Source organism: Lynx canadensis, chromosome D3, assembly GCF_007474595.2.
Source record: "Lynx canadensis isolate LIC74 chromosome D3, mLynCan4.pri.v2, whole genome shotgun sequence".
Classification (NCBI taxonomy): domain Eukaryota; kingdom Metazoa; phylum Chordata; class Mammalia; order Carnivora; family Felidae; genus Lynx; species Lynx canadensis.
In genome coordinates, this window is record NC_044314.2 from 72,988,785 (window position 1) to 73,015,598 (window position 26,814).

At 43.3% G+C, this 26,814-nt stretch overlaps 1 protein-coding gene across 1 annotated transcript in view; it reads left to right on the forward strand.

Annotated features, from left to right (window-relative positions):
* The first annotated feature begins 9,548 nt into the window (after window positions 1-9,548).
* Window positions 9,549-26,814, forward strand: part of SLC5A1 (solute carrier family 5 member 1) — a 73,361-nt gene continuing 56,095 nt past the window's right edge. The window contains exons 1-2 of the mRNA XM_030292174.2: window positions 9,549-9,727; window positions 16,626-16,697. Coding sequence (XP_030148034.1) covers window positions 9,596-9,727; window positions 16,626-16,697 — 204 coding nt within the window. The 5' untranslated portion in view covers window positions 9,549-9,595. The remainder of the gene's footprint in view (window positions 9,728-16,625; window positions 16,698-26,814) is intronic.

The window sequence follows — 26,814 nt, forward strand, 5'->3', positions numbered from 1 at the left end:
ACACAATGAAATATCATCTCATGCTTTTTAAAATGGCTATTATCACAAAGACAAGAGATAAGTGTTGGTGAGTATATGAAAAAAAAGGAACCTTGGGAACTGTTGGTGGGAATGTAAATTGGTGCAACCACTATGAAAGACATGGAGTTTCCTCAAAAAATTAAGAATAGATTACACACACACACACACACACACACACACAGGAAGAATAGATTCCACACATGAGTGAAATAATATAGTATTTATCCTTCTCAGTTTGACTTATTTCACTTAGCATAATACTCTCTAGGTCCATCCATGTTGCAAATGGCAAGATCTCATCCTTTTTTATGGCTGTGTAATATTCCTCTCTCTCTCTCTCTCTCTCTCTCTCTCTCTCTCTCTGTCTCAGTGTGTGTGTGTGTGTGTGTGTGTGTGCGCGCGTGCGTGTACGTGCGTACCACATATTCCTTATCTATTTGTCTATCTATGGACATTTAGGTTGTTTCCATATCTAAGAAACAAAACAAATGAATAAATAAACAAACAAAAAGCAGAATCAGATCTATAAATACAGAGAACAAACTGATGGTTGCCAGGGGGAAGGAGGGTGGGAAGGTGGCAAAATGAGTGATGAAGAGTTGGAGGTACAGGCTTCCAGTTATGGAACGAGTAAGTCACAAGAATAAAAATCACAGCATAGGGTATACAGTCAATAATATTGTAACATATCAGGACAGATGATAGCTACACTGTGGTAAGCATAGCATAAGGAATAGAGATACTGAATCACTATGTTGTACACCTGAAACTGTGTTAACTATACCCAAATGGAAGTATTTTTAAAAAGATAAAAAATAATAAAAGTAGAACTATATGATCTGGCAATCCCACTTTTGAGTATATATACCAGGGAATTGAAATCTTGAAGTATCTTGAAGAGATAGCTGCACTTTTATATTCATTGCAAAGATTGTGTCTTATTCAAGTTTGTAACCCCAGTACCTGGTGTAGAATGGATACTCTAAATGAATGAACGAGTGACATTTCTTAATATAGAATTATCAGGACCAGCCATTACATGGGAGAAGATATTCTTTTGATGGTGAAACAAATTCACCTTTTCATTCTCCTCAAATGATTAGTTGAACAAATGAATGAAACTCATGAAATTTTAAGATCAGTCAACAAGTTGGGAAGAAATCATCTGGGTGAGAATTAAATTTTTATTGTCTCCAGGCCTGATGCCTTATGCATGGTTATGGTTTTTATTTTTTATTTTTTTAATTGAGGTGAAATTCACATAATATAAATTAATCATTTTAAAGTGAACAATTTCGTGGGATTAAGTGCATGCAACTGTTACTTCTATTTAGTTCCAAAACATTGTCATCATCCCAAAAGGAAACCCCATACCCATTAAGCACATGCATGAGTTTTAGCTTCCTCAAAGAAAGGGGCTACATTTATCTTGTTCACTTTGTACCCCTAAAGCCTTGACAGATGCACAACTGATATTTGTTGAATATATGAATGACTTGCCATTCCCACTGTTACCTTCATGGGTTTGTCAGTTGCCCAAGGATTTTTGAGCTTGGTTTTCTCAGTGTGGGTTGATGGATTGGTGGCATTGACTGTGTGGGGATAAGATTCACAGGTGAGAGCTCTGATGAGTTCCTTAGCCAATCCCAGCAGGCCTCTGGCTACTTCCTGTCAGGAGCTGCTTCTCTGTCTCATCTCACAGAGGGAGTTAGAACACATGGGGTGACAGTTACAATGTCAGGACTTGAGTGACAGTTAACTCTGCTACTTCACCTACTCTAATCCTGAGCTGTGGGTTATCAAAAAACCAGGGTGTTTGGCAGAAGATAGTAATGCTGCTGACTCTTGCCTGCATCTGTTATAATTAGTGACTCAGTGAAATGTCTCACACCTACAGGTAGCTGGGGCCAAATGCCAACCCAGGGATGAGGCAGGGGAGGAATACAGGGATGCTGGCTGGGGAGTAGGCTTAGAATCAGGGCTAGAGCTTCACTCTTCCTTCATCTCCCCTTCTCTCCCTACCCTCTTTTCCAGTAGTTAAAATACAGGCTTTGGTATTATACATGCATGACTTTGAGTGCCAGCATGGCCATTTACCAGTTTGGACAAGTTACTTAACCACTGTTTCAGTGATCCATCCATAAAATGGAAAAACAATAGGACCATTGTGAAGATTAAAGTTGTACCATTTGTCTCAACACACAGTATAGGTTTTCTTTTTCATATCTGTCTTCTGCTCTTTGAGGGCAGGGCCCCAGGCCCCATGACTTTGAGTCTAGATAGGAGATGAAGATGAAGATTAAAGTTAACATTTTATTGAAAACTGAATATGTGCTTGGCAGTGTGCTGAAGTGTTTTACATATGAGGCACAATTCCAACCAGGTCTGCTTCCCACACTGCTTTAGAGCTGCCGAGCTCATTGGGTGAGGACTGTGTAGGGAGGGTCATAGTCACCCTTTCCAATTTTAGAAATGGTGGTGAGCAGTAGAAAATGTGAGCCCTGGGGCCAGCAGACATAGTGAGGGGTGAGATTTAGGATGAAGTGGAATTGACATGCTTGTGACATGCAACTGTCCAGGGCTTAATGTCCCCAGTTTATAAATGAGAGATAGAGGATCAGGGAAATTCAGGGACCTGATTAGAGTCATAGAATTGGTACCAGCATCTTTCTTAAGGGACCAGTTGGTCAAATTCTGCCAATTTGGTAGGTGAGAAAACAGTATTAAAAGGGAAAAGTGACTTATCTAAGGCCACTTGGCAGAGTAACCAGTACCTTAACTCAGGTCTCTTGATTCTGGGCCATCCATCATTCATGTGTTATTCCTGTTGCCCCAGCCTAAGGCCTGGGGCTGAGGCAATACCCTGTGAAGAGCTCTAGGGGAGGTAGGCTAAGACATCTTGGCAGCATCTCACCCTGCAGCTTCTTCCTGAAGCCTGTCTGGGATTTGGAATGTAGAGGAAAGAGCTACAGCCTACCATTAAGCAACCTGGGTTTTGGTCCCAGCCCAAAACTGATATGCATGGTGGGTACTCAGCAAGCCTTTGTTAGTTCAAATTCAATCCCCACTGTAGAGGTGGTTCTCAGTGAACATAAGGGGCTTGCCCAAGGTGACCCAGCATGACAGAGGCCTAGCTAGGGTTCAGATGATTGCATAGAGACCACCAAGGGTCAACTACTATTGACTTCAGCTTTAGAGGGAGGGCCAGGAGCATTTTGTTCTTCTTAGCTTTCTGTCCTTTCCTTTACTCCTTTCATGCCCAGATACCAGCTTGGGGCTTGGGGAGGAAGGGCAGGCAGCCTGGGGCCAACTCATTGTTTCCCTCTCCTGGCCCTTCTCACTTATTCTCACTTCCTCTTTGCCTGGAAGCTTTTGGGCGTTTACCCCTCTGGGCCTAGACTCACCCCATCCAGCAGTGTCTTCTTCCCCACTCCACCTTTCCCAAAGCGGCTCCAATCCTGATTCTTCCAACAAATCCTTCCATATTTGGACTCCTTCACCATCACTGCAGTAGCTGAATAATGGCCATCTGATATCAGGTCCTAATTGTTGGAACCTGTAAGTGCTACCTTATTTAGAAGAAGGGTCTTTGCACATGTTATTAAGTTAAGGATCTTAAGATGAGGATAGATGATCCTGGATTCTCCTGGTGGACCCTAAATACCATCACAAATGTCCTTAGTGACAGAGGAAGATTTGACAGACAGAAGAGAAAGCATTGTGAAGACAGAGTAGATTGTATGATTCCTCTTGGCTAAAGGTACCTAGAATAGTCAAATTCGTAGAGATGGAAAGCTGAATGATGGTTTCCAGGGGAACATAAGAAGTTAGTGTTTCAGGGATAGAGAGTGTGTGGGATGATGAAAAAGTCTTGGGATATAGATAGTAGTGATGGTAGCACAATATTGTGAATATATTAATGCCACTGAATTGTGCACTTAAAAATAATTAAGATGGGAAGTTTTATGTTATGTATATTTTACCACACACACACACACAAAGATAGAGGCAGAGATTGGAGTGATGTGACCACAAGCCAAGGACTGTTGGCACCACCAGAAGCTGGAAGAGGCAGGGAAGGATCCTGCTTAAAACTGGAGCAATGCAGCCCTGCTGAAACCTGGATTTCAGCCCATTGAAACCAATTTTGGACTTCTGCCTTCCAGAACCACGAGAGGATACATTTATGTTCTTTTGAGTTGTCAAATTTGTGATAATTTATTAACAGCACCCTCAGGAAACAAATACACTGATCAACAGTCTGCTTCCCACAACTGAGCTTGCAACAAGGGAAAGGAAAAAAGAGAAAATCATAGCAGTACCTCACCTTTGCCTTTTTTATTGTCAGTGAGGCTCCTTTGCATTTTCATCTCATTTGGACCTCGCAGGTTCACAAGACAGTCCTTGTCTATGCCATTTTACAGATGTTCAAATGGAGGATCACGGATGTCAAATGAACTATCCATGGTCTGCTGCTGGATGATGGCTGTGCTATGATTCAAACTAGTTATGTGGTTTCCCCTCCCCAGGCAACTTCCCAAACTCACAGCCTCTGCACCTAGGCTGTTTATTTCACGGTGTGACAAGAGTTTAGGAGCACAGTTTGGCCAGTAAGAGGTGGACACTGCACATTCGAGGCCTGCTGGGGAAGAGCTCTTGGGCTGGTAGAAGCAGGTAGGACTCCTGTGGGACCTAGACACCTGAGTAGTGTGGAAGGAAGGCAGAGAAGAGGCAACAGGAGAATTCCCACATAGTGGTGAGGCATTATACTCCAAATCTGGGTTCCTCCCCTGCCATCTGTAGATATTAGCTTAGTGGCTTCAGAGTTATTTGAATAGTATTCTCTCAACAGTCAGGTTTAGCTGTGAATCTGTGGGCATCTGGTTTTTCAAACTTAGGACCCCAATCTGACCTGAGATTGTGAACTCAGATGGGGTCTGCTTCTTGCTTTTATGTCTGTCTTTCCTCATCAGCCCCATCTTCCCCCTGGTCTGGCTGTTTGGGCAGCTTTTTTATTTCCCTTGGGGTTCTGGTAAGAAGGTTCTTTTTTGTGACCAGAGCCTGATTTTGGTTGGCACCAGGGAGGGCAGGAGAGAGGCCAACAGGATCTTTACCAATGAGCAGTGGTCCAGCAGCTCTGGCCAGCTGTGGGGGGCAGGTGGTGTATCATACTGTGTTTCCTGGAAGCATCTGTGTAGAGAAAATAATTCTTTTTTTAAAAAACCTGGGTTGTACAGCATGATTTTTTAAAAGGTGTACAATGTGATGATTTAATTAATATATGCATACAGTGGGATAGAATTACCACAATTGAGTTAACTAACACATCCAGCACCCAGCACCTTACATAGTTACCATTGTGTGTGTGTTTGTGTGTTTGTGGTGAGAACACTTAAAATCTAATCTCTTAGCAACTTTCAAGTATAAATACAATGTTGTTTACTATAGTCATTATACACTGCATTAGATCTAGTCGTCATACACTGCATCTTATAACTTGAAGTTTGTAACCTTTGCCCAACATCTCCCCATTTCTCCCACCCCCTCCCTAGCCCTTAGCAATCATCATTCTGTTTTCTGGTTCTATGAGTTTGGCTTTTTTATTTTTTTATTTTTAATTTTCTAAAATTTACATCCAAATTAGTTAGCATATAGTGCAACAATGATTTCAGGAATATATTTTTTAGTGCCCCTTACCCATTAGCCCATCCTCCCTCCCACAACCCCTCCAGCAACCCTCAGTTTGTTCTCCATATTTATGTGTCTCTTATGTTTTGTCCCCCTCCCTGTTTTTATATTATTTTTGTTTCCCTTCCCTTATGTTCATCTGTTTTGTCTCTTAAAGTCCTCATATGAGTGAGGTCATATGATTTTTCTCTTTCTCTGACTCACTAATTTCACTTAGCATAATAGCCTCCAGTTCCATCCACGTAATTGCAAATGGCAAGATTTCATTCTTTTTGATTGCCAACTAATACTCCATTGTATATATATATACCACATCTTCTTTATCCATTCATCCATTGATGGACATTTGGGCTCCTTCCATACTTTGGCTATTGTTGATAGTGCTGCTATAAACATGGGGGTGCATATGTCCCTTCGAAATAGCACCCCTGTATCCCATGGACAAATGCCTAGTAGTTCAATTGCTGGGTCGTAGGGTAGTTCTATTTTTAGTTTTTTGAGGAACCTCCATACTGTTTTCCAGAGTGGCTGCACCAGCTTGCATTCCCACCAACAATGCAAAAGTGTTCCTCTTTCTCCACATCCTCACCAACATCTGTTGTTGCCTGAGTTGTTAATGTTAGCCATTCTGACTGGTGTGAGGTGGTATCTCATTGTGGTTTTGATTTGTATTTCCCTGATGATGAGTAAAGTTGAGAATTTTTTCATGTGTCAGTTGGCCATCTGGATGTCTTCTTTGGAGAAGTGTCTATTCATGTCTTTTGCTCATTTCTTCACTGGATTATTTGTTTTTCGGGTGTTGAGTTTGATAAGTTCTTTATAGATTTTGGATACTAACCCTTTATCTGATATGTCATTTGCAAATATCTTCTCCCATTCTGTTGGTTGTCTTTTAGTTTTGCTGATTGTTTCCTTCACTGTGCAGAAGATTTTTATTTTGATGAGGTCCCAGTAATTCATTTTGAGTTTGACTTTTTTAGACTGTGCATATAGATGAGATCAAACAGTATTTGTCTTTATCTGTCTGCATAATGTCCTTTAGATTCATCCATGGTGGTGCAAAGGGCAGGATTTCCTTTTTTTATGGCTGAATAATACTCCATCACATAGACATATACATAAATGTGGTATGTATACATATAAACCACATTTCCTTTATCCATTCATCTGCTCATGGACACTTTAAACTGTTTCCAACTTGGATATTGTGAATAATGCTTTAATGAGCATGGGAGTGCTGATATCTCTTCAAGATACTGATTTCATTGTCTTTGGATATATAATCCAGAAATGGGATTCTTGGATCACAGAGTAATTCTATTTTTAATTTTTTGAGGAATCTCTGTGCTGTTTTCTTGGGTATAAATTGTCCTTTTAGAGGAGACCAGTGAGGAACAGAAATTGCAAAAGGGCCTCAGGTATCCTGGACTCCCCCTGCCACCCTGCCATGGTAGGGGGATACTTGGTACTGACATGTTTTTTAATTTATTTTTTATTTTTAGCCCCAGCTTGCCCTCTCCTGCTACATCCCTCACTCCCATCTTACCTTGCTCGTTCTTCTTTTAAGGTCCTGTTCAAACCGGACCTTCCGAGGCCTTCCCCCAGCTTTACCTCATCTCCATGTTAAAATCCTTGCTACACATTTGGAGCATTACTATGTCTCTTTCAAAGCACATATCACAATGCTAATTTTATAGGTATTTGTCTCATTTTTGATGATGGTCTATCTCTCCCACTGGGCTGGAAGCCTTGAGAGGGCAAGAACCCTGTGAATCTTGTGTACAGCTATATCCCCAGGGTTGGCACACATAACCTGGCACATAGAAGTAGTTCTTGTGGGGGCGCCTGGGTGGCGCAGTCGGTTAAGCGTCCGACTTCAGCCAGGTCACGATCTCGCGGTCCGTGAGTTCGAGCCCCGCGTCGGGCTCTGGGCTGATGGCTCAGAGCCTGGAGCCTGTTTCCGATTCTGTGTCTCCCTCTCTCTCTGCCCCTCCCCCGTTCATGCTCTGTCTCTCTCTGTCCCAAAAATAAATAAAAAACGTTGAAAAAAAAATTAAAAAAAAAAAAAAAAAGAAGTAGTTCTTGTGTTGCAAGAATGAATGAATGTATAATGAATGAATGAATGAATGAATGCATTTTCTGGTCTCTTCCAGGCTGCCATCCTTTCCTTCTCTAGCCATCCATGTTTTGCTATCTGAGAAAGATCAAAGAATGGTTTATTCCCTCCCTTGAGGTCCTATAGTACTTCAGGTCCTTCCTCCTGCTCACTTTTCGGATTTGCTCATTGCCAGACTTCACTTTTGGAAATTGGCACAGGCTGGATGCCTGCAGCTGGGGGTTCAGGGCTGAACTTTTGCCGTGGATGAGCTCATTTCCAGATCAGACTGGAAGTTTCCTGAGGGCAGGGGCTCTGCTTGGGCGGAGCCAGGTGAAAATGCTCTGCTGAATTCGGGAACAGATGGATATAGATGAAAGGTCAATTGCTCCAAGCTGTGGCTGATGGCTCAGCTTGAAATTTTGGAGGACATCCATGTTGAAGATCCCCTGCTTCTGGGTTCCCCAGAAGAGGAATTCCTGTTCCTGGTGGCCAGGCATTATGTTGGACCCTGGGTATAACCTTACTCAGTTTAGGGGAGTGGGTGGGGGGGAATGGGGAAGACCTACATGGATGCAGTCCAAATAATGATTCTTTGACTGCAGACTCAGTAGGAAGAGCAAGTGCTGATGAGGGAGGATGGGAGTGGACCTCAGAGACAGTGAGGTGCAAAGAAATCAGTTGTTGGCATTTAGGCAGTGGATGGTTGTCTGGTGGTGGGCAGGGAGGACCTGAGGCAGAACAGAGTCCGGGCAGGGTTTATGTGGTCCTTCCCCCTCCCTGTACCTCATCACTCCAGCAAAGCTCCCTAGTGCTAGCACCTGAGAGCATCTCCAACCTTCCTCTGAACTAGGCCTACCCTGGTCTAGGTTGTAGGACCAGCTCTGTCACTAGCTCACTGTGTGACCTTGGGTGAGTCATGCCTCTTTTCTCAATCATCTCTGTGCTGAGCCCTGACTTTCAACTTAGACATGTGTCTCCAGATGGGCAGGCTGAATCCCCAGGAAGGGTCAACATATGATGAGCTCCATGGAAGGGATTCTCTAGTATCCTCGCTTCTATCTGCCCCAGAAGGGCCCCAGATCAATTACTGGGTGAGGCACAGGGCAAAGAAAAACTCCCAGTGGGATCCCTTCTCCTAGTCTCTCTTTTTTCCTCCTTACAGTGGCAGTAACAGTGCCTCTGGGGGCTGCAGGGGCGCCAGAAATGTAGGTAGGTGGGTGGCTGTCCCCATGGCCAAGAAATTGTTCTGAATTTCTTGCCAGCAATACCCAACAAGTGGTCTTCCCCAGAATTTTCTCCACAGAGACCAAGAACTTGGCTGAATCCTGGGAACAGTCTTGTACCCGTTTTACACATGGAGAACCGGAGTCTGCAGAAGCCTCAGTACTGGTCCAAGGGCAGGTGGCAGGCGACCTGAAGCCTCTAGGCCCCTGGCCTCAGGCAGCCTGGTTCCTCAATGGAGCCGCACCCTCTCTGCTCCTGGCAGAGCAGGTGAGGCTACCCTGCCGGGAACACAGCCGGCCTTTGTGCCAGGAGGGCACCACCCCCTGGATGGCCCCTCCCCACTCACGGAACAGCCCTTACCTGCCAGCCTGCCACCCTTTCTGCCAACAGCTCCACCTGCTCCTCCTTCAGCGCTCTCTGCGTCCAAAGCTGCTCCCCGACGGTGCAGCGCAGGAGCCGCACCGCGCGACTTCGCGGGCGCCCTCCCTCGGGGCTGATTATTAACCCGGAGGCGGTATAAGGAGCGAGTGGCCTGGGCGGGAGGGACGCATCGCCACCGCCGCCATGGACACTACCACCTGGAGCCCCACGACCGACACTACCTCACCCCTTGCGCCACATGAGCGCATCCGCAATGCGGCCGACATCTCTGTCATCGTTGTCTACTTTGTGGTGGTGATGGCCGTCGGGCTGTGGGTATGTGAGGGCTCTGAGACGTGGGCTGAGGGGGCAAGAGCCACCAGCAGGGACAAGGGGGGCGGGGCTGCACAGGGGAGCCACTGCATCCGTGAGCTGTGAGGAGGAAAGGGTGGGTTTAAAGGTCTGTGGAGCCGAATGGAAATAACTTGGAAGCCCTTGAGAGGAATTCAGGGGGGCACAGTGTGAAGTGAGGGGGGCAAGCAAGGATGAGCAGAAGGGAGGGGGGTTCTGAGGGGAGCTGGCCAGGAAGGTCCAAGGAGAATACACCTAGCCTGTGAGCAGAGAAGGAGGCAGAGATTGGAGAGGCTGGGGGCTAGTGTGAGGGGCAGGAGAGGGACAGCTTAGGGCTTCAGGGAAGATCTCTGGGCTTGGAAGATAAGCCCCAAGGAGGCTAGGACTGTCCTGTTTCTTCTTAGTCATACAGTTTTGTATGGAAAAGAAACAGTTTAGAGCAGGAAGGACACAAAGCCTCTGCCAGGTGCAGGGGCTGTGGGGCAGCCCCAAATGGAGGGGTGCTGCTGGTGTCCCCCTGGGAAAGGCTGACCTGCAAGCCCAGGGACTGGAATGAGTGAGAGTTGGCAAAGCTTGGGTGGAGGAGGAGGAGGAGGAAGCCTTGGAGGGTGGCCTGGTGCTGGGGAAATGCACGTGGCTCCCCTTGGGGACTGGGGACACACCAAACCAGAGAAACTTGTTCTTCGCAGCCTTGGAACTTGGAACTTGGAAATTTCACTATGACAGACTCTGGCACACCCAGCAACTAGAAGATGAGGTGTTTTAAATGTGCACATATTGCAGACATTCTCAAAAGCTTTGGTTGTGGGTAGGGTTGGGCCAGGAGGCTGTGATGGCAGCAGGTGGTTGAACTCTTTCTTGATTTAGAGGGGAGTGTGGGGGGGGGGCAGGGTGGATATTAACCCTTCCATGGCCACAGTTTCTTATTTTGTTTTGTTTTGTTTTTTAGGGATAGAAGGAAGCATTTTTTTTTTTTTGGTTTGTTAAGTAATTATAGAAACTAGATATGACTGAAAGCTTTTCCAAGTGTCACAAGGGGTCAGTGTTACTAACTCTTCCCCAGTATGCTCACCTTCCCAGAAGTGTCCAACCAGGGGCCAGGATTCTCAGGTTTACTACTGGCTTTGACATGGTTCTAGCTATGCAACCTCAGGCAACCTGCCTCAGCTTCAGTTTACTCAAGTGTGCATAGGTACAATCTTACCTATTCTTATGACTCCCAAAGATTGTTGTGAGGATCTGCAGACATGAATCTGAAAATTCTTTATGGAGTCTAGGAGTCTTTTTAAATAATATCGTCATTTGCCCTCCAAGGTATGAGCCATGCCCTGAATTGTTTTTGTCCTTTTAAGTAAAATGGGCAAATGTGGTCAACTGGATAGGGCATCTTCACAAAATGCCTCAACATAAGGAGGGCAGGAATACTAATCCCTATTTTACAGAAAAGGAAACTGAAGCCCCATGTTGTTGTGGTTTACCTAAGGTTGCAGTACATGAAATTTTCCTGGAACTCAGATCTTTTGACTCTTGGTTTTCCAGAGTACCAGGGGCTTTGCCACTTTGCCTGCCTTCCTCCCCACACCCTTCCCCAGCTTCTAAGTGCCTAGCACTTGGATGTGAATTCATCATTTGCTAGCTATGCCATACTGCTTATTTCCCAGAAAATCACCGATAATCTCTGTTCCCCTAACCAATCTTATTTTAGCCCCTGCCAGTCCTGCTGATTATGGTGTTTATGCTTTTCAAATATCTGTGAATCAGTATCACTTGTCCTGTTAAATGCTACTTAATGAGCCTGCTAATATTTGTCTACATTTAATTTTCCCCATTAGTCAGTGCCTCTGGACCCTGATTATTTAACGTGCTGGATTTCTTCCAGTTTACATTCCTTTTTTTTTCTACTGGAGCATCAAGAGTGGCTTGGTTTGGGGATAGGCATCCTGACTCCTGAGTGATCTCTGGGCTGCACAGACAGAGTGATCCTGGCTTACGGTGCTTCTTCATCTTAGAAAAGACACCCATAGCCAATGTCCCTCTATCACCATCCACATCTCTTCCAACATTATTTTGTTCTGTTTTACCCTCTTCCAATCATATTTGGGTTTGAGCTTATTCTTCACTGTATATTTCCATTTTTCTTTCACCACCTCTCTGTTTCTTGGGGGATTTTGTATCATTTTAGGCTAAATCTCTAACTTTATTTTTTCTGGAAGATTTCATTTAAGCTATCCTGAACCCCCTTATGCTAGGGGTTGTTAAACTATAGTTCACAGGGCAAATCTGGCCCACCGCCTGTTTTTGTATGGCCCACAAGTTACAAATGTGTTTTTACACTTTTAAGGAGTTGTAAAAAATAAAAGAGGAAGAGTGTCCAGTGGAGATCATGTGTGTTCCACAAAACCTAAATAACTTATGATCTGGACATTTTTCTTTACAGGAAAAATTTACTGCCTTATGCAATCATTTGCACTAATAGCATCATTGGATGCCTGAGTAGCAATTGCCCCTGGGGAAGCTCAGCCTTTCAATTTTACAGGTGAGGATCAGATGGTGACAAGAAGTCAGTCAGATGAATCTGTGCCAGAGCTGGGATTAGATACCAAAGGCATGTTTTTTTCTACTGTCTCACCTTCCCTTCCCTAAGACAGCATCCTTTCTGGCAATACTCTCTCCATGATCCTTACCATCATTTGCATTGCTGTGACAGTGTCCTGGTGGTGTGGAATTCCTTCTTTCCTGACATATTTTCATAAAGTGAAGGCCTAAAGTTTATTCAGTTTTAACCCTCTTGATCCTGTGCTAGAGTCTATTCTTAAACCACTTGACCAAAATATCTTGAACAATTGTCCACCCTTCACTTGAATATTTCTGGCCAAGACTCTCCTCAGTGGCACCACTTCCATCTCTACACAGCTCTGATAGTGAGGAAAATCTTCCTGGTATGGAGCCCAGATCTGATGTCCTGGAGCTTCTCCATTGTATTTGGTTGTGCCTTATGCAGACCACGCTCTCTCGCTTTACCTCAGAAGATGGTAGGCCACACTGGAGTCTTCTCTACTCCAGGCCCAACATCCCCAGTTTCTTAAGCTTTAAGCAAAGGTCTGAAGCACCTTCCTTTTGTTCAGTGATATTTTTAATCCATTAAGAAAAAAAAATATGGGTCAGTAGTTGTGTTTCTTTTGCTCCTCTGGCTTGCACTTGTGAAATCATTCTCTTCTAGTTGCAGGGTGGACAGGCAAATTTAATGCCATGTTTTACAAAGTGGTGTTGGAACCTTAGAGCTTTCCTTTGAGCATCCTTTGCTCATGGAGACAGTGTCTTTCCATTGTAGGGAATAAACAGCAGGGAAGAAGAAGGCAGGGTACACAAGTTATAGTAATAACACCTACTGGTAGCACCTACTGAATGTTGCTGGCAGTCTGCAAAATGCCTGCCTGGAAGGGCGTTGCTCATTTCCAGAAGGAGTGTTCGGGGGTGGGATATGGGGGAAGAGTGGAGGCAGAAGGCACTGCGAAACCTCTTTATCCAACATTTTATTGAATGTGTACCACGCACTAGGCATTATACTAAGCATTACAGGGGATTAAAAACTTGTAAAATGGTTACCGCAATCAAGTTAATTAACATATCCATTATCTCACACAGTTACAATGCTTTTTGTGTGTGGTGAGAGCACTTAAGGTCTACTTTTTCAGCAAACAACTATACAATACAGTATTATGGACTATGGTCACCATGATGTAAATTAGATCTCCAGAAATCATCTTATAATTTTACCTTTGTACCTTTTGATCAGCATCTCTCCATTTCTCCCACCAGGCAGCCCTTGGCAATGAATATGTATTTCAAAATATCACATTGTATCCCTTAAATATAAACAATTTTTAATTTGTCCATATACCTCAATAAAGCTGGAAAAAATTATAATATGGCAACATAAAGGAAAAAAGTGTAAGGGCTGTGAATGAGGTATAGAAACATAGAACATCTATAGAAAATCTCTAGATGTTCACAGGAGAGAGAGATTATTTTTTGTTTGTGAAGGGGAGAGGCCATAGTAGAGGAGGAAGTTTCTGTGGTGGAGTGTCAGGTAAAGTTTCATGGGGAAAATAACATTTGAGGAGCCTTGAAGGATGGGTCTGCTGGGTCTGGGCTTGTGGAGATGAGGGGATAAACATTCCAGAGAAGAGAAGGCCTGGTGTAGATACACCTGTCCTTGCCTTTTATCCATCCCCAACACCTTTCCTGAATTATCCAGTTCCCCACTCTAGTCTTGACTGTCACATCCTTCCTCTAAGCTCTTCGTTTCTGAGACCAACTTGGAAATGTTGTATCTGGGCCCCAAACCCACTTTTTGTGTCCCTCCAATACCAACTGGAGCATATCAACCTGCTTTGACATCAGAATCACTTTCAGAATGGCCTTTCCCTGGAAAACTACTAGAATCTGAGTCCTTGGACCATATTTTTGTTCAGCCCTGGCTACCTTCTTTGCTCCTTGTGTTTGTTAGTCCTCTTGCTATTCCTAGAAAAAACACCACAGAATCCCTAAGAGTATGTCCTATGGGAGGGAGGACCCTGCCACGAGTCCAGAAAGATCTGAGCTGTGCTCTCCCTGGAACTGCCTGGCACACAACAATCAATTTATGTTGATTGTTGGATGTATGAATGACACTGCTTCCTAAAGGACTGAGTCTGGTCAATCTCTGGAATCTGAGAACTTAGCAATATGCTATCAATAGTAGGCATGTTTGCTGAATAAACTGAATTTCTAAGCGTCTGAAATGTCACCATCTGAGGTTAATTCCTTTGCACCAGTGATGCTCTTAAGCCTCAGGGGTCACGATGCAACCAGCTTTAACAGGGCTCAGTCATTATCAGTTATTAGTCTTTTCAGAGACATTAGCAAGCCATCAGCTAAGGGAAGGCCATTGACATAGAGGGAGGGAGGAGGAGAACACTAGCAGAGATACTGTCCCAGTTTTGACCTGGAGGACTGGGCCTGGGCCTGAGCTGGACCAGGAATTAGCTGAAGGTTCAGAGGCAACATTCCAAGGGTTCTGTAAGAAGGAGGGTCTGGTGGTCATTTACTGAAAATGCGCTCATAAACCTTCAGTGGCTCCCTACTGCCTATGGAATAAAGCTTATATTTTTTAGCTTGGCATTTGATGGTCTGCAGTCTGTTCCCACTTCTCACCATTCTCCTCATTCATATGCCTCAGCCAGGTTCTCCAGGTAATGCTATTCACCGTTCCCTTCCTCCCCACACTGTAGTTCTATCTCTGGGTTATTGCTCATGTTGTTCCCACAGTCTGAAATGTCCTTTCCTTCTTTTCTTTCACTAATAAATCCCACTCTATCTTCAAGACTTGCTGAAGTGCTGCTCCCTCTGTGAAGCCTTTCCTGACACCCCAGTCAGAAGGAATCTCCTCCTTCTGTATTCGTAACAATAATCATTCTGCAGTACTCATAATATGTTGAAAAGTAATGTTTCCAGCAAGCTTCTACCTACATCTCAGAAAGTTTTGAACTGAGTTTGAATGGTCCATCTTTAATGTATTTAATAAGAACACCATGCATTCCTCTAGCATTTTTCATTTCTTTGTTTTGATAATAACATTACTGAAATATAATTCAAATACTGTATAGTGCTTATTATGTATGTATATTTGTATGTATGTTTGTATGTATGTATTTACTTATTTTAATTTACATCCAAGTTAGTTAGCATATAGTGCAATAATGATTTCAGGAATAGAATCCAGTGATTCATCTCCTACATAGAACACCCAGTGCTCATCCCAACAAGTGTCCTCCTTAATGCCCCTTGTATAGTGCTTTCATTTATTTAGTAAATTTTTTTTGAGTTTATTATTTATTTATTTATTTATAGCACAAGCAGAGGAGGGGCAGAGAGAAGGAGAGACAGAATCCGAAGTAGGCTCCGCACCATTAGCGCAGAGCCCAATGTGGGGCTCGAACTTACCAACTGCAAGGTCATGACCTGAGCTGAGATTAAGAGTCTGACTCTTGGGGCGCCTGGGTGGCTCAGTTGGTTAAGCATTCGGCTCAGGTCATGATCTCATGGTTCGTGAGTTCCAACCCTGCGTCAGGCTGTGTGCTGACAGCTCAGAGCCTGGAGCCTGCTTCTAATTCTGTGTATCCTCTCTCTCTGCCCCTCCCCAGCTTGCTCTCTCTTTCTCTCTCTCAAAAATAAGTAAATATTTAAAAAAAAAAGAGTCTGACACTTAATAAACTGAGTCACCCAGGTGCACTACTGTATAATGCTTTTAAAAAGAATATTTCTTAAAAATTTTTTAAGTTTATTTACTTATTTGAAGAGAGAAAGAGCGAGCACGTGCACAGGGGAGGAGCACAGAGAGAATCCTGAGCAGGCTCTGTGCTGTCAGCACACAGACTGGTGCAGGGCTTGAATTCACGAACTGTGAGATCATGACCTGAGCTGAAACCAAGAGCTAGATGCTTATCCTACTGATCCAGCCAGGCATCCCAAAAAGAATGATATTTCATTAGGCACCTTGAGTATGCTTGTAAAAATGGCATGAAAAGTTCCATTTTCCTTATTTAACAAACATTCAGGTGGAGTGACTTGCTTGAAGCCACACTGCGAACTCATTGCAGAGCTGCACCAGGGAAAGGTTTTTAAACCTGAGCTTCAGTCTTCTTGTCTGTCATATGTAGGTCCCTGCCTCCTTCATCTAAGTACAGTGGAGTTCTAGGGGAGTAAGGAATGTGGAAGTGCTTCAGAAATAAAGACAGTAAAAGAAAGTACAAGTATATGGGAGTGGGAGAGGTATGTCCTTTTGGCAGGCAAAGTTGCTCTGTTCTAGTTTTGTACTAAATTTTTGACCTTTCCTCTTCAGGCTATGTTTTCCACTAATCGTGGGACTGTTGGAGGCTTCTTCCTGGCAGGACGAAGTATGGTGTGGTGGCCGGTAAGTTTTCTCTGAAAACTATTTGCTTAACTACAAAATTCCCCATAGAAGGCCCTATTCTTCTTGGCTTTGGGTGGCAGTGATTCTTCCTTCCTGACTTAAATCCCTGATAATGCGTTTTCTGCTCACCAGGTCTTAATCTGGATGAACTTAATCTCTTGTGGTAAGGGAATAGCCTTTAAATAAATGTGCTTGGAATCCTTTACTGTATAAGTAGAGGAAGAGACTACACGAGCAGACGGTGTGGAGAAGCAGAAAGAACACACAGACTGAAGTGATCTTGGGAAAACCTGAACTTCCACCTTTGTATCTATAAATTGGGGATGATAGTATTTATCTTCCAGGAGTGTTATGAGAAATGGGTACCTCTTATGGGGTGGAAGCTCAATAAATAATAACTCTTTTACTACCTTTTTGTTATGTTAAGTCCCATGAAAGAGAGACTTTATTTGTCTTACCTTGGGAGCTGAAAGCAATGCCTGATACACAAAGGAACCTCAATAAGTACTCATAGAACAGATGGAGAGGAGCCCCTACTGTTCCTACAGTTTTTTTCAACTCTTGGAGGATTTTGTATGTTGTATATTTGTTGTATATTTGAGAGGTATTTTTCCTGATATTCGTACATGGGTGGAACTATCCCAGTTAAAGGACACGTGTGTGGGTGGAAGAGAAACTAGGAGGCCCCTTCCATCCTATCAGCACAGGGCTCTGGCTGGCTTACCAGTTAAGTCCAATGACCATCTCAACCCAGAGTTCTCACCAAAATGACTGGTTGACTAAATTAGCCAAGTTGTGCATTTTTTTTTGGACTAAAGATATAAGCAAGACTAGCTGGTGAAAGAGGTGGCTAATGAAGCATAGAAACAATGAAAAGAAAGTGACAGCACTGAGTTGATTGGAGGAAGAGAAACAAGAAAGTAAAGATTGTCACTGTCATATGCAGAGCATAAAAGAAATTGCAAGGAAATCACATCACACCCTGAAGTTGGCCTTTGATCAGCTGTTTTGGGATGGATTTTAATAACTGGCATCTTCACAGTTGCTTGGGCTATCCCTGAAGTCATTTTTCCTTACCCCTAAGGTGGCTAAAAATATTGGGCAGATGCTGATTTCTGTGGTGGCCCCATCATGGTGCTCCCTCCTGACATATTTTATCTTCTCGAGCATTGTACTTTCGTACTTTCCTAAAAGTGGGTGTTGAATAGGCAGCTCTGATCACAAAGTTCAAGATGAGGCTGGGTCAGTCCCTCTAGAACTGCACTGCCTAGTATGGTAGCCACTAATCATGTGGGCTATTTTTAATTTTTATTTATTTTTGTTTTTTTATTGTTTATTATCTTTGAGAGAGAGAGAGACAGAGAGCAAGCAGGGAAGGGGCAGAGAGAGAGGGAGACACAGAAACAGAAGCAGGCTCCAGGCTCTGAGCACTCAGGACAGAGCCTGACATGGGGCTCAAACTCACAGACTGCAAGATCATGACCTGAGCTGTTGTTGGCCGCCCAACTGACTGAGCCACCCAGGCACCCTCACATGGGCTATTTAAATTGAAATTAAAGTTAGATAAAATTTAAAAATTAAAAATTTCTTCCCACACTAGCCATATTCCAAGTGCTTAATAGCTACATGTGGATAGTGTCTGCCATATTACATAGTATAGATCTAGAATGTTTCCCCCATTGTAGAAAGTTCTATTGGACAGTGTGCTGTACAGATTTCAGAGCCAAGGCTGGATGAAATCTTAGTGGACTTGAGATTTGTTGAATTAGAGAGCTGAATAGGAGGTTTATTTATTTTGGAAGCAGTGCACCTTCCACCCCATCTAATGCTTCACTGCTCCCTACAGTATGCCTGCCAAGTGCTTATTTGCCTTCGGTTTGCATCCAGACCTCCTCCCCCTACTATGATAGGAAACTCTCATACCTCTTCATGTAAAATTTCTAGGGCTGCTTTATTGGGGATAAGACCTCAACTTCTAATCTCTGGGTCATGGAGAAGCCAATGAGAGTAGTGAGGGGGTGGTTTGGACCAGAACCATTCTTAGGAGATATGCATTTTGGGCTAGGCCTGGGAACACATCACATCTTAACTAGCAATGATGTCTTTCTTCCTGATAGCACCTGGGAGTGGGTCTGGGCTGAGATTTAGTTGGTAAAAGGATTTAGCCCACCCAAAACATGTAGGGTTCAATGGTTCATGTGGAGTTTCCTGTGGGTATTGTTTACCTTACTCATGTCTCAGTGTTGGTTTATTCTAACCAATGGAGAAGCATGGCATCATTCTTCTTTTGTGCAGAAGTCACTACTTCCTTGATGGGGCTGATATTCAACTTCTTCTCCCAACAATGGTTTCTACCTAAGACTTTGTGAGATTATATTAATGGTTTGTAAACTTGCTTCATCAGAATCACCTGGATATGCTTTCCAAACATACAGATTTCTAGGCCTCACTCAAGACCTCTTAAAGAAAAAAAACCTTGGAAGAGAGTCCCAGGAACTTGCTTTTTATTTATTTTTATTTTTATTTTTATTTTGAGAGAGAGAGAGAGAGAGAGAGGCAGGGAGAGGGGCGGAGGGAGAAAGAATCTCAAGCAGGCTCCACACTCAGCACATAGCCTGATGTGGGCCTTGATCCCACGACCCTGGAATCATGGCCTGAGCTGAAATCGAGAGTCAGATGCTCAACTGACTGAGCCAGTCAGGTGCTCCAGGAATTCGCATTTATAAAAAGCTTCCCAGATGCTTTTGATTATCAGGCAGGTTTGATAATTACTGGTTTGGATAGGTGCTTATCTATCTGGTCAGATATACTGAAACTATCACTATCTGTTAGGGATGCTAGAGAAGGCGATTCTTGAATGGAGGAGCAATGACTTCTAAGTCCCTTTCAACTTTGAGAATGCTTTTATGCTAGAACATTTTAGCTTTGAAGTCAGCATATCTGATCTGCCACATTTACTAATTGTGTGACTTTGGTCAAGTCACTGAACCTCCCAGAGCTTCAATTTCTACCTCTATAAAGTTGGAGAATAGTACCTGCTTTGGAGTGTTCTTGTCAGGATTCAATGAGATAATTCATGTACTGCACTCAGCACTTGGGAAGTACTCAGTAAATGAAAATATTAAGAAGTATAAGGAAGATAGGAATGACAAGGCAACCCCCCAGTTGACACTTGTCTGGGGCATAGGACTTAGTAGCGCCTAGTAAATGAAAACTAATATTTATGTGAAGCTAGTACTGCCACTTCACTTAAATTTAACTTTCAGATCAACCATGTGAATAAATGAACATGGCTTATATGTATATTTATTTCTACTGCTATAAATCATCAATGATTTATAGGACCACAATGACCACATTTTAACAACTCTGAGATTGGCTTATGTGTTATAATCAATCAGTGGCATGCCACAGTTTAAATGCTAATGTTTTTTCTTTCTTTGTGCTACATGGTATGTCTTACAGTAGTTGGTGTCTTAGATTCAATAAAGTATGGTTATATTCTAAAATAGTGAGTTTTAAAAATTTGTTGACTGTAGGAGCACCTGGGTGGCTCAGTCAGTTAAGTGTCCAACTTCAGCTCAAGCCATGATCTTACTGCTTGTGGGTTAGAGCCCCATGTCAGGCTCTGTGCTGAGAGAATCCCAAGCAGGCTCCATACTGTCAGTGTGCAGAGCCTGATGTAGGGCTCTATCTTATGAACTGTGAGATCATGACCTGAACCGAAATCAAGAGTCGGACGCTTAACTGACTGTCACCCAGGTGCCCTTAAAATGGTTTTAAAGCACTATTGCAATACACACTTGAAAGAGTAAAGGAAAATATAGCATGTGAGAAAATGCAAATCTAAGTATTTTTCCTCCAAAACTGAAAAAGAGTTTAAACTATATTAAACCTATACATCTAAATTTCTCTTTGTATTAAATTACAAAGTCAATTTAATCCTGTCTGTCAGGCCTGGAAGTTCATAATTGGAATATCAATTCTCAAATGTGCAGGCCCAAGGAGAACATCACAGGGCTACAGTCTTTCTGGAGCTCACATCTCTGTCAGAAACCCCCTAATGGGACACTTTTCCCTCTCTTTTTTTTTTTTTTTTTTTCAACGTTTATTTATTTTTGGGACAGAGAGAGACAGAGCATGAACGGGGGAGGGGCAGAGAGAGAGGGAGACACAGAATCAGAAGCAGGCTCCAGGCTCTGAGCCATCAGCCCAGAGCCCGACGCGGGGCTCGAACTCACGGACCGCGAGATCGTGACCTGGCTGAAGTCGGACGCTTAACCGACTGCGCCACCCAGGCGCCCCCACTTTTCCCTCTCCATCTGCCTTTAGCCCTGTCGCTTTGTGCTGTAGGAGGAGTGAGCAACAAGAGAAGCTCTGGGAAAGAGTCCTAGGGTATTTTAGGAGGAAGGACCTTGGGTCAATACATCAGAGACTTGGGGGACTTGAGTATTCACCATTAAAAAAAAAAAATAGGAGGAAACTGGATCTTGAAAAGTCCAAAAGGAGATTGAACTGAGAGGCCAGTTGGGAACATTCCTGGGTCTTAGGGGACTTTGAAAGGAGCAGTTATGACCTGTAACAGGTGAAAATTTAGGAGCCCTGGTAAACGACTCCATTCCTAAAAAGTTAATGAGGCTGAGAGAGAGAGAGAAATCATATGCACCTTGGCCTGGGTGTAGAAGTGAGAGATAATTAAAAAGGAAGAGCAAGGATTCCAGGGCTGGGTTACAGAGGAGACAGATTACACAGGGAGCCAGGCAGGGAGGCCCCCAGAAGTCTGAGTCATGGGTGAGCAAGCCAAGCCAACTGAGTAACATGAAACCATGATATTACCTTTTGTAACTGTGGGTTGGTTCGTGGCCCAGGATTCCCTTCTGTAGTTGGAAGCTTTAACAAACAGCTGTGTGCTACGTTGTAATGGTTATGTGGGTATGTGGGAGATGGGAAAGCAGGAATGTGAGCATTGAAGGGGAAATTCCCCACTCCTTGTCTATTGGTAGCAGAAATTATTCAGATAGGCTGGGCCCCAGATACACAGCCCAGTGGAGAATTCTTTTTTGGAGGAGAGTTTGGTCATACTTATCGGAGTCAGCTCCAAGGAAATGGGTGGGGTACAATGGGGTTGAGTCAACCCTTTGAAAACCCCCTTAAATGAAGAAGTAAACATTCCAGAGGGAATAGGAACCTCACAAAGAACCAAAGGACTTGGGTTGTCCCAGCTTTGTGACATCGGGCAAATCGTTAACTTCTCTGGCTTTCAGTCTCCTCTGTAATGAGGAACAGTCAGATTGAGCATCTCAAAGGTCTCCCAGGACTAAAATTTCTTCCACAGAGGAGGAAACAAGAATGGGTGTGGGCATGCTAGCCAGTCTATTGCCAACGAGGGTCTTGAAAATTGAATGGCTGTGTGTCTCTCAATAGCCACAGTTCCTTTCCTTCTTTTATTATTAGAGAATCATCAGAGAAGTGTATGTCACAGTGACTTAGGGCAAGGGTTGACAAACTTTCTCTTTACAGGGCAAGATAGCAAATATTTTTGCTTTGTAGGCTATATGATCTCTGTCACAACTACTCAACTCTGCTGTTGTATCATGAAATCAGCCATGGGCAGTACATAAATGGATGGGCCTGGCTGTATTCCAATAAAACTTTATTTACTAAAAGAGGCTGAGGACCAGATTTGGTTTATAGGTCCTAGTTCGTTGACACCTTGTTCAGGTCTAGGCTCTAGAGTCAGGCTGCTTGGGTTCAAATCCAGCTTCTGCCCATTACTAGCTGTGTGAGTTACTAAACATCTCTGTGTCTTACATTTGTTATCTCTATAATGGGGATAACAGTACTTCCTTGAGATTGTTGTGTGGACATATGCACAGTCTCAGAACAGTGCCTGGCACTCAGCAAATTCTCAGGTTTAGCTCTTGTTTTTCTTTTTTCAGCTGAAAACTTTTGAAGGACTATTATATCCTGTATTTGATTGAATCCTTAGTGATTCAGCAAGAATGGAGATTAACCCCATGGGTTGCCCAACCAAGTTCACACAAGATAATGACAGAGTTAGGACTCTATTTTTCTGTTATTCAGGTCTCTTTCTTCTTATCTTTTGAGATGGAAATTTTTGTGAGATCAATAGATGTAGTCTAGAGGGTTACCTGAAAACCAAGAAATTCTTTCAGTTAGGGCTAACCAGAGACCCCTTTGAATATTTTCCCCAAGGAAAGAAGATAGCTCTTCATACTTACTAAACTTTGATGAGTAAAATATATCTGATTTGATATTTAAGTCTGTAAATCCCAATGATCAAATCAAAGTTCATCCACTTAGGATACTACTGGGGTGCATCCTGGAAGAGTCTGGTAGATCTAAGACCTGGGAACATAAGACCTGAGAGAGAAAGAGCATGAACTAGGGGAATGGACACAGGAGAGGTAGAAAGGTCACCAAGGGAACAAAGCTCAGGAAAATGTGAGATGAAGGACCAACAAGTACTTGACTTTCATAAGGTTGAGTGGAAGTGACTGCCAAGTCCAGTTGACCCTTTCTTCCTGCTGGTTGTCTTCTACTTGCATATGGCTATGTGTGCTTTCATTTATCCCAGGGCAGAGCTTATGTTTTTCTTAATCTTTTTTTTTCTTCCAATACCTAGTCCAGGACCTTGCATCTACTGGGCATTTGAGAAATACATGCTAAATTAAAGAAAAGGGAGGGAGGAAAGGGACATGTCCTCAGACTCTCATGCTGGATCCCCTTGTTGATGTCACCTAAGACCTCAGCCTGCATTCTGCTCTCTGGAGCAGTGGCCACAGAGTGTAGGCAGTGGTAAGAATTCAGGAGGTTAGGAAGGTACTGGGTCCAAGTCAAAGCCTTTCTCTAGCAGTGTTCCACATTTCTGTTTCTATGTACAGAGAACTTTTTTTTTCCTTTAGACTTCTTTTTTTTAAGGTTCATGGTAGCAAAACTGGAAAAGCAATCCTGGCCCCAATCAGAGTGCCTGATTTTAGCCCTCATTGGATCCCTTGGGGAAAAAAAGGCTGGTGTGACTATGCTTCCTTACTATCTAAAACATTTTTTTTTTAAGGCTGAGACAAGATTTTGCAAAACTTGGCTATTCCCATAGATATGTATCTCTTTTGTGGTGAGAGTTTTTTGCTTAACATGCCAGTTGCTGCCTTGCTCTTGAATGGCCTCTCCTCTCTCTTCTCCTTTTCCTCTTCCTCTATCACCACCTCCTCCTTCCCCTATTTCTTCTCTTCCTTCCCTCACCCTCTCTCCCTTGTCCTTCTTGCCCTCTCTCTTTTTGTCAGGGCTATTTCCCTGCCACTCTTCATGGCTTAGTCTCCTCTGAAGAGTTTCACTGATTAATGCACAGCCACTCACCACCCCATGTATTCTTTGTGTTCTTAGGCATCAGTTGATGGGTGTGTAGCCAATTTCCTGTCATATACTTGGTGTATAAGCTCCTGCTTTCTTCTTTCACTCTGGATACCTTCCCAATATTTTCTAACATGTTAGCGCTTCCCCAGACAGAGAAAGGAAAAAGTACACTATAATCAACATTTCTAGTTGGTTGAAGTCAGAAGAATGCTGAAACTATCAGCTAGGATGAAGTCTTTGGATTATTCATGTTAGAAATGTATCTGGGTTGGGGCACCTGGGTGGCATCTGACTTCGGCTCAGGTCATGATCTCACGGTATGTGGGTTCGAGCTCTGCATTGGGCTCTGTGCTGACAGCTCAGAGCCTGGAATCTGCTTCAGATTCTGTGTCATCTTCTCTCTCTGTCCCTCCCCAACTTGCACTCTGTCTGTCTCTCTCTCAAAAATAAATAAGCATTACCAAAAAAACTCTAAAAAAATAAATGTGTCTGGGCTTTTCCTTTGTACCATTTGCGTGGCACATTTTGAGTCACTGAGACCTATATGTTTTACTTTGGGTAAATTTTATATTAGGGAGGTGATTTAGAGTTAGGGTTAAGACCAGAGACTCTGAAGTCACTCTGCCTTGTTTAAAACCCCAGGTCCCCCTTCCTAGCTTTGTGGCCTTGGGTGAGTTATTCAACCTTTCTGTGTTTCAGTTTCCTCAACTGAAAAATAGAGATCATAGCCCCTATCTTTTTTAAATTTTGTTTTATTTATTTTTGACAGAGACAGAGTGCGAGCATGAGCTGGGAAGGGGCAGAGAGAGAGGGAGACACAGAATCCGAAGCAGGCTCCAGGCTCCAAGCTGTCAGCACAGAGCCTGACATGGGGCTCAAACTCACAAACCATGAGATCATGACCTGGGCGGAAGTTGGCCGCTTAACTGACTGAGCCACCCAGGCGTCCCCATAGCACCTATCTTAGAGAGTTGTTTTGAGGATTCAATTAGATAAATATGTAAATCATTTACAATAGTATGTAATTAGTCCTACCCAAACTGGCTATTCTTAATATCATTATCTTCATCATCATCACTTTTTTATTAAAGTAATCTCTACACTCAATGTAGGGCTCAAACTCATGACCCTGTGGTCAAGAGTCTTATGCTCTACTGAGTCAGCCAGGTGCTCCCATCATCAACATTATTATTGTACCTCATCTTTAGCTCCTCCTTCTTAAACTGTGAATTCAATCATTTATCCATTGATGCATTACTATTACTTTATTCTACATTTACATGTTGATTACTTATTATATGCCACATTCTGTGTTAAGTGCTGGCATATATTAGTGTGTGTGTATGTGTGTGAGAGAGACACACACACACACATTCTTACAAAATTATATAATCCAAAATTATATATATATCCAAAATTACAAGTAGTGGTCTTAAGAAAGTGTATTTGAGTCAAGGGTGGGAGGGAAGAAAAGGGGTGTTTCTCAAAATACATAAGAGAATCAGGAAAGATCTTTCTGAGAATTGAGCATTTAGGCTGAGATGTGAGGAATCAGAAGGAGGAGGCAGCCATTTGAAGATTGGGGGAAGAGCAATCCAAGCAGAAGGGACAGAATAGTCAAAGGCCTGAGGAGGGAAGGATCTTGGGATATTTGAGGAACTGAAAGGAGGCCAGTGTAGGGGTAGATAATGCATTTCAGTCAGGCCCTCTGAGTGAGGGACTGCAAGTTGATGATCCCAAGGATGAACCTATCTGAATTGGTGAGAGGGTTGGTTGGTCTCTAGCCTCCTTGACCTATAAATGCCAAGAGAAGACCTCACCTGTGTTTTGTGCCAACAACCTGTGGGAAAATGCCAGCCTTGGCAGTGGTTTCCTGATTTCCTGCCCTTTTGGCTCTTAGAACAAGGAGAGAGATTTGTGAAGATAATGAGTGAAAGGCCACCATTGTTTATGGAGTGCATGAGTTAATGTAAACAGAGATTATGATGGCTCTGGAGCAAGACCTGTGTCTAAACATTTACCAGAATCTCAGAAATAAAATGGTCTGAATATATGAGTCCCACCTTCTCTTCTGTCCCAGGCCAGGAATTGTGATCTTCAAGAGATGGCAAAAGTCAAAGGTTAAATCTCTCCAAATCTCCCCTATGAAAAGATATCTTACGAATGAAATCAAAATAGTAATTCAGGTTAAAGACCAGTTCCTCAGAGGATGAGGGAAGAATCTGAAATACAAGCATGATGCAGATATATACATGCTGTTCCTAAATTTACAATGAAATGGGTAGGGAGGCCTGACCCGACTGTGCCCCTTCAGGGAAGTTGAGAAAGAAATGTCTGGGGAAGGAGGAAGAAAGTCAGAGTGGCACTGTGGCCTCCCTTTCTGTCCCTTGGACATTGGTCATGTTAGACTGTAGGACTGTGGGCAAATCACTGCTCTGGTCTTCAGTCTTCTTACCTGTAAAATGAATATGAGAATAATCCCTACCTCACAGACTGTAGTAAGCACGATGTAAGATGAAGTGAATGAAGTGCCTGTCCCGACACTTGGCCAACAGGAGGCATTGTAAAAGTCATCCCCTCTCCCTTTCTTATTTTCCCAGGACAGGCCTCTCAAAGTGTACCCACCCCAGCAGCACCAGCAAGACCTGGGCTCTAGTTAGAAAGGCAAAATTTCCAGCCTCAACCCAAACATATTGAATCAGAAAGTTGAAGGAATGTGGTTCAAACATCTGTGGTTTAACAA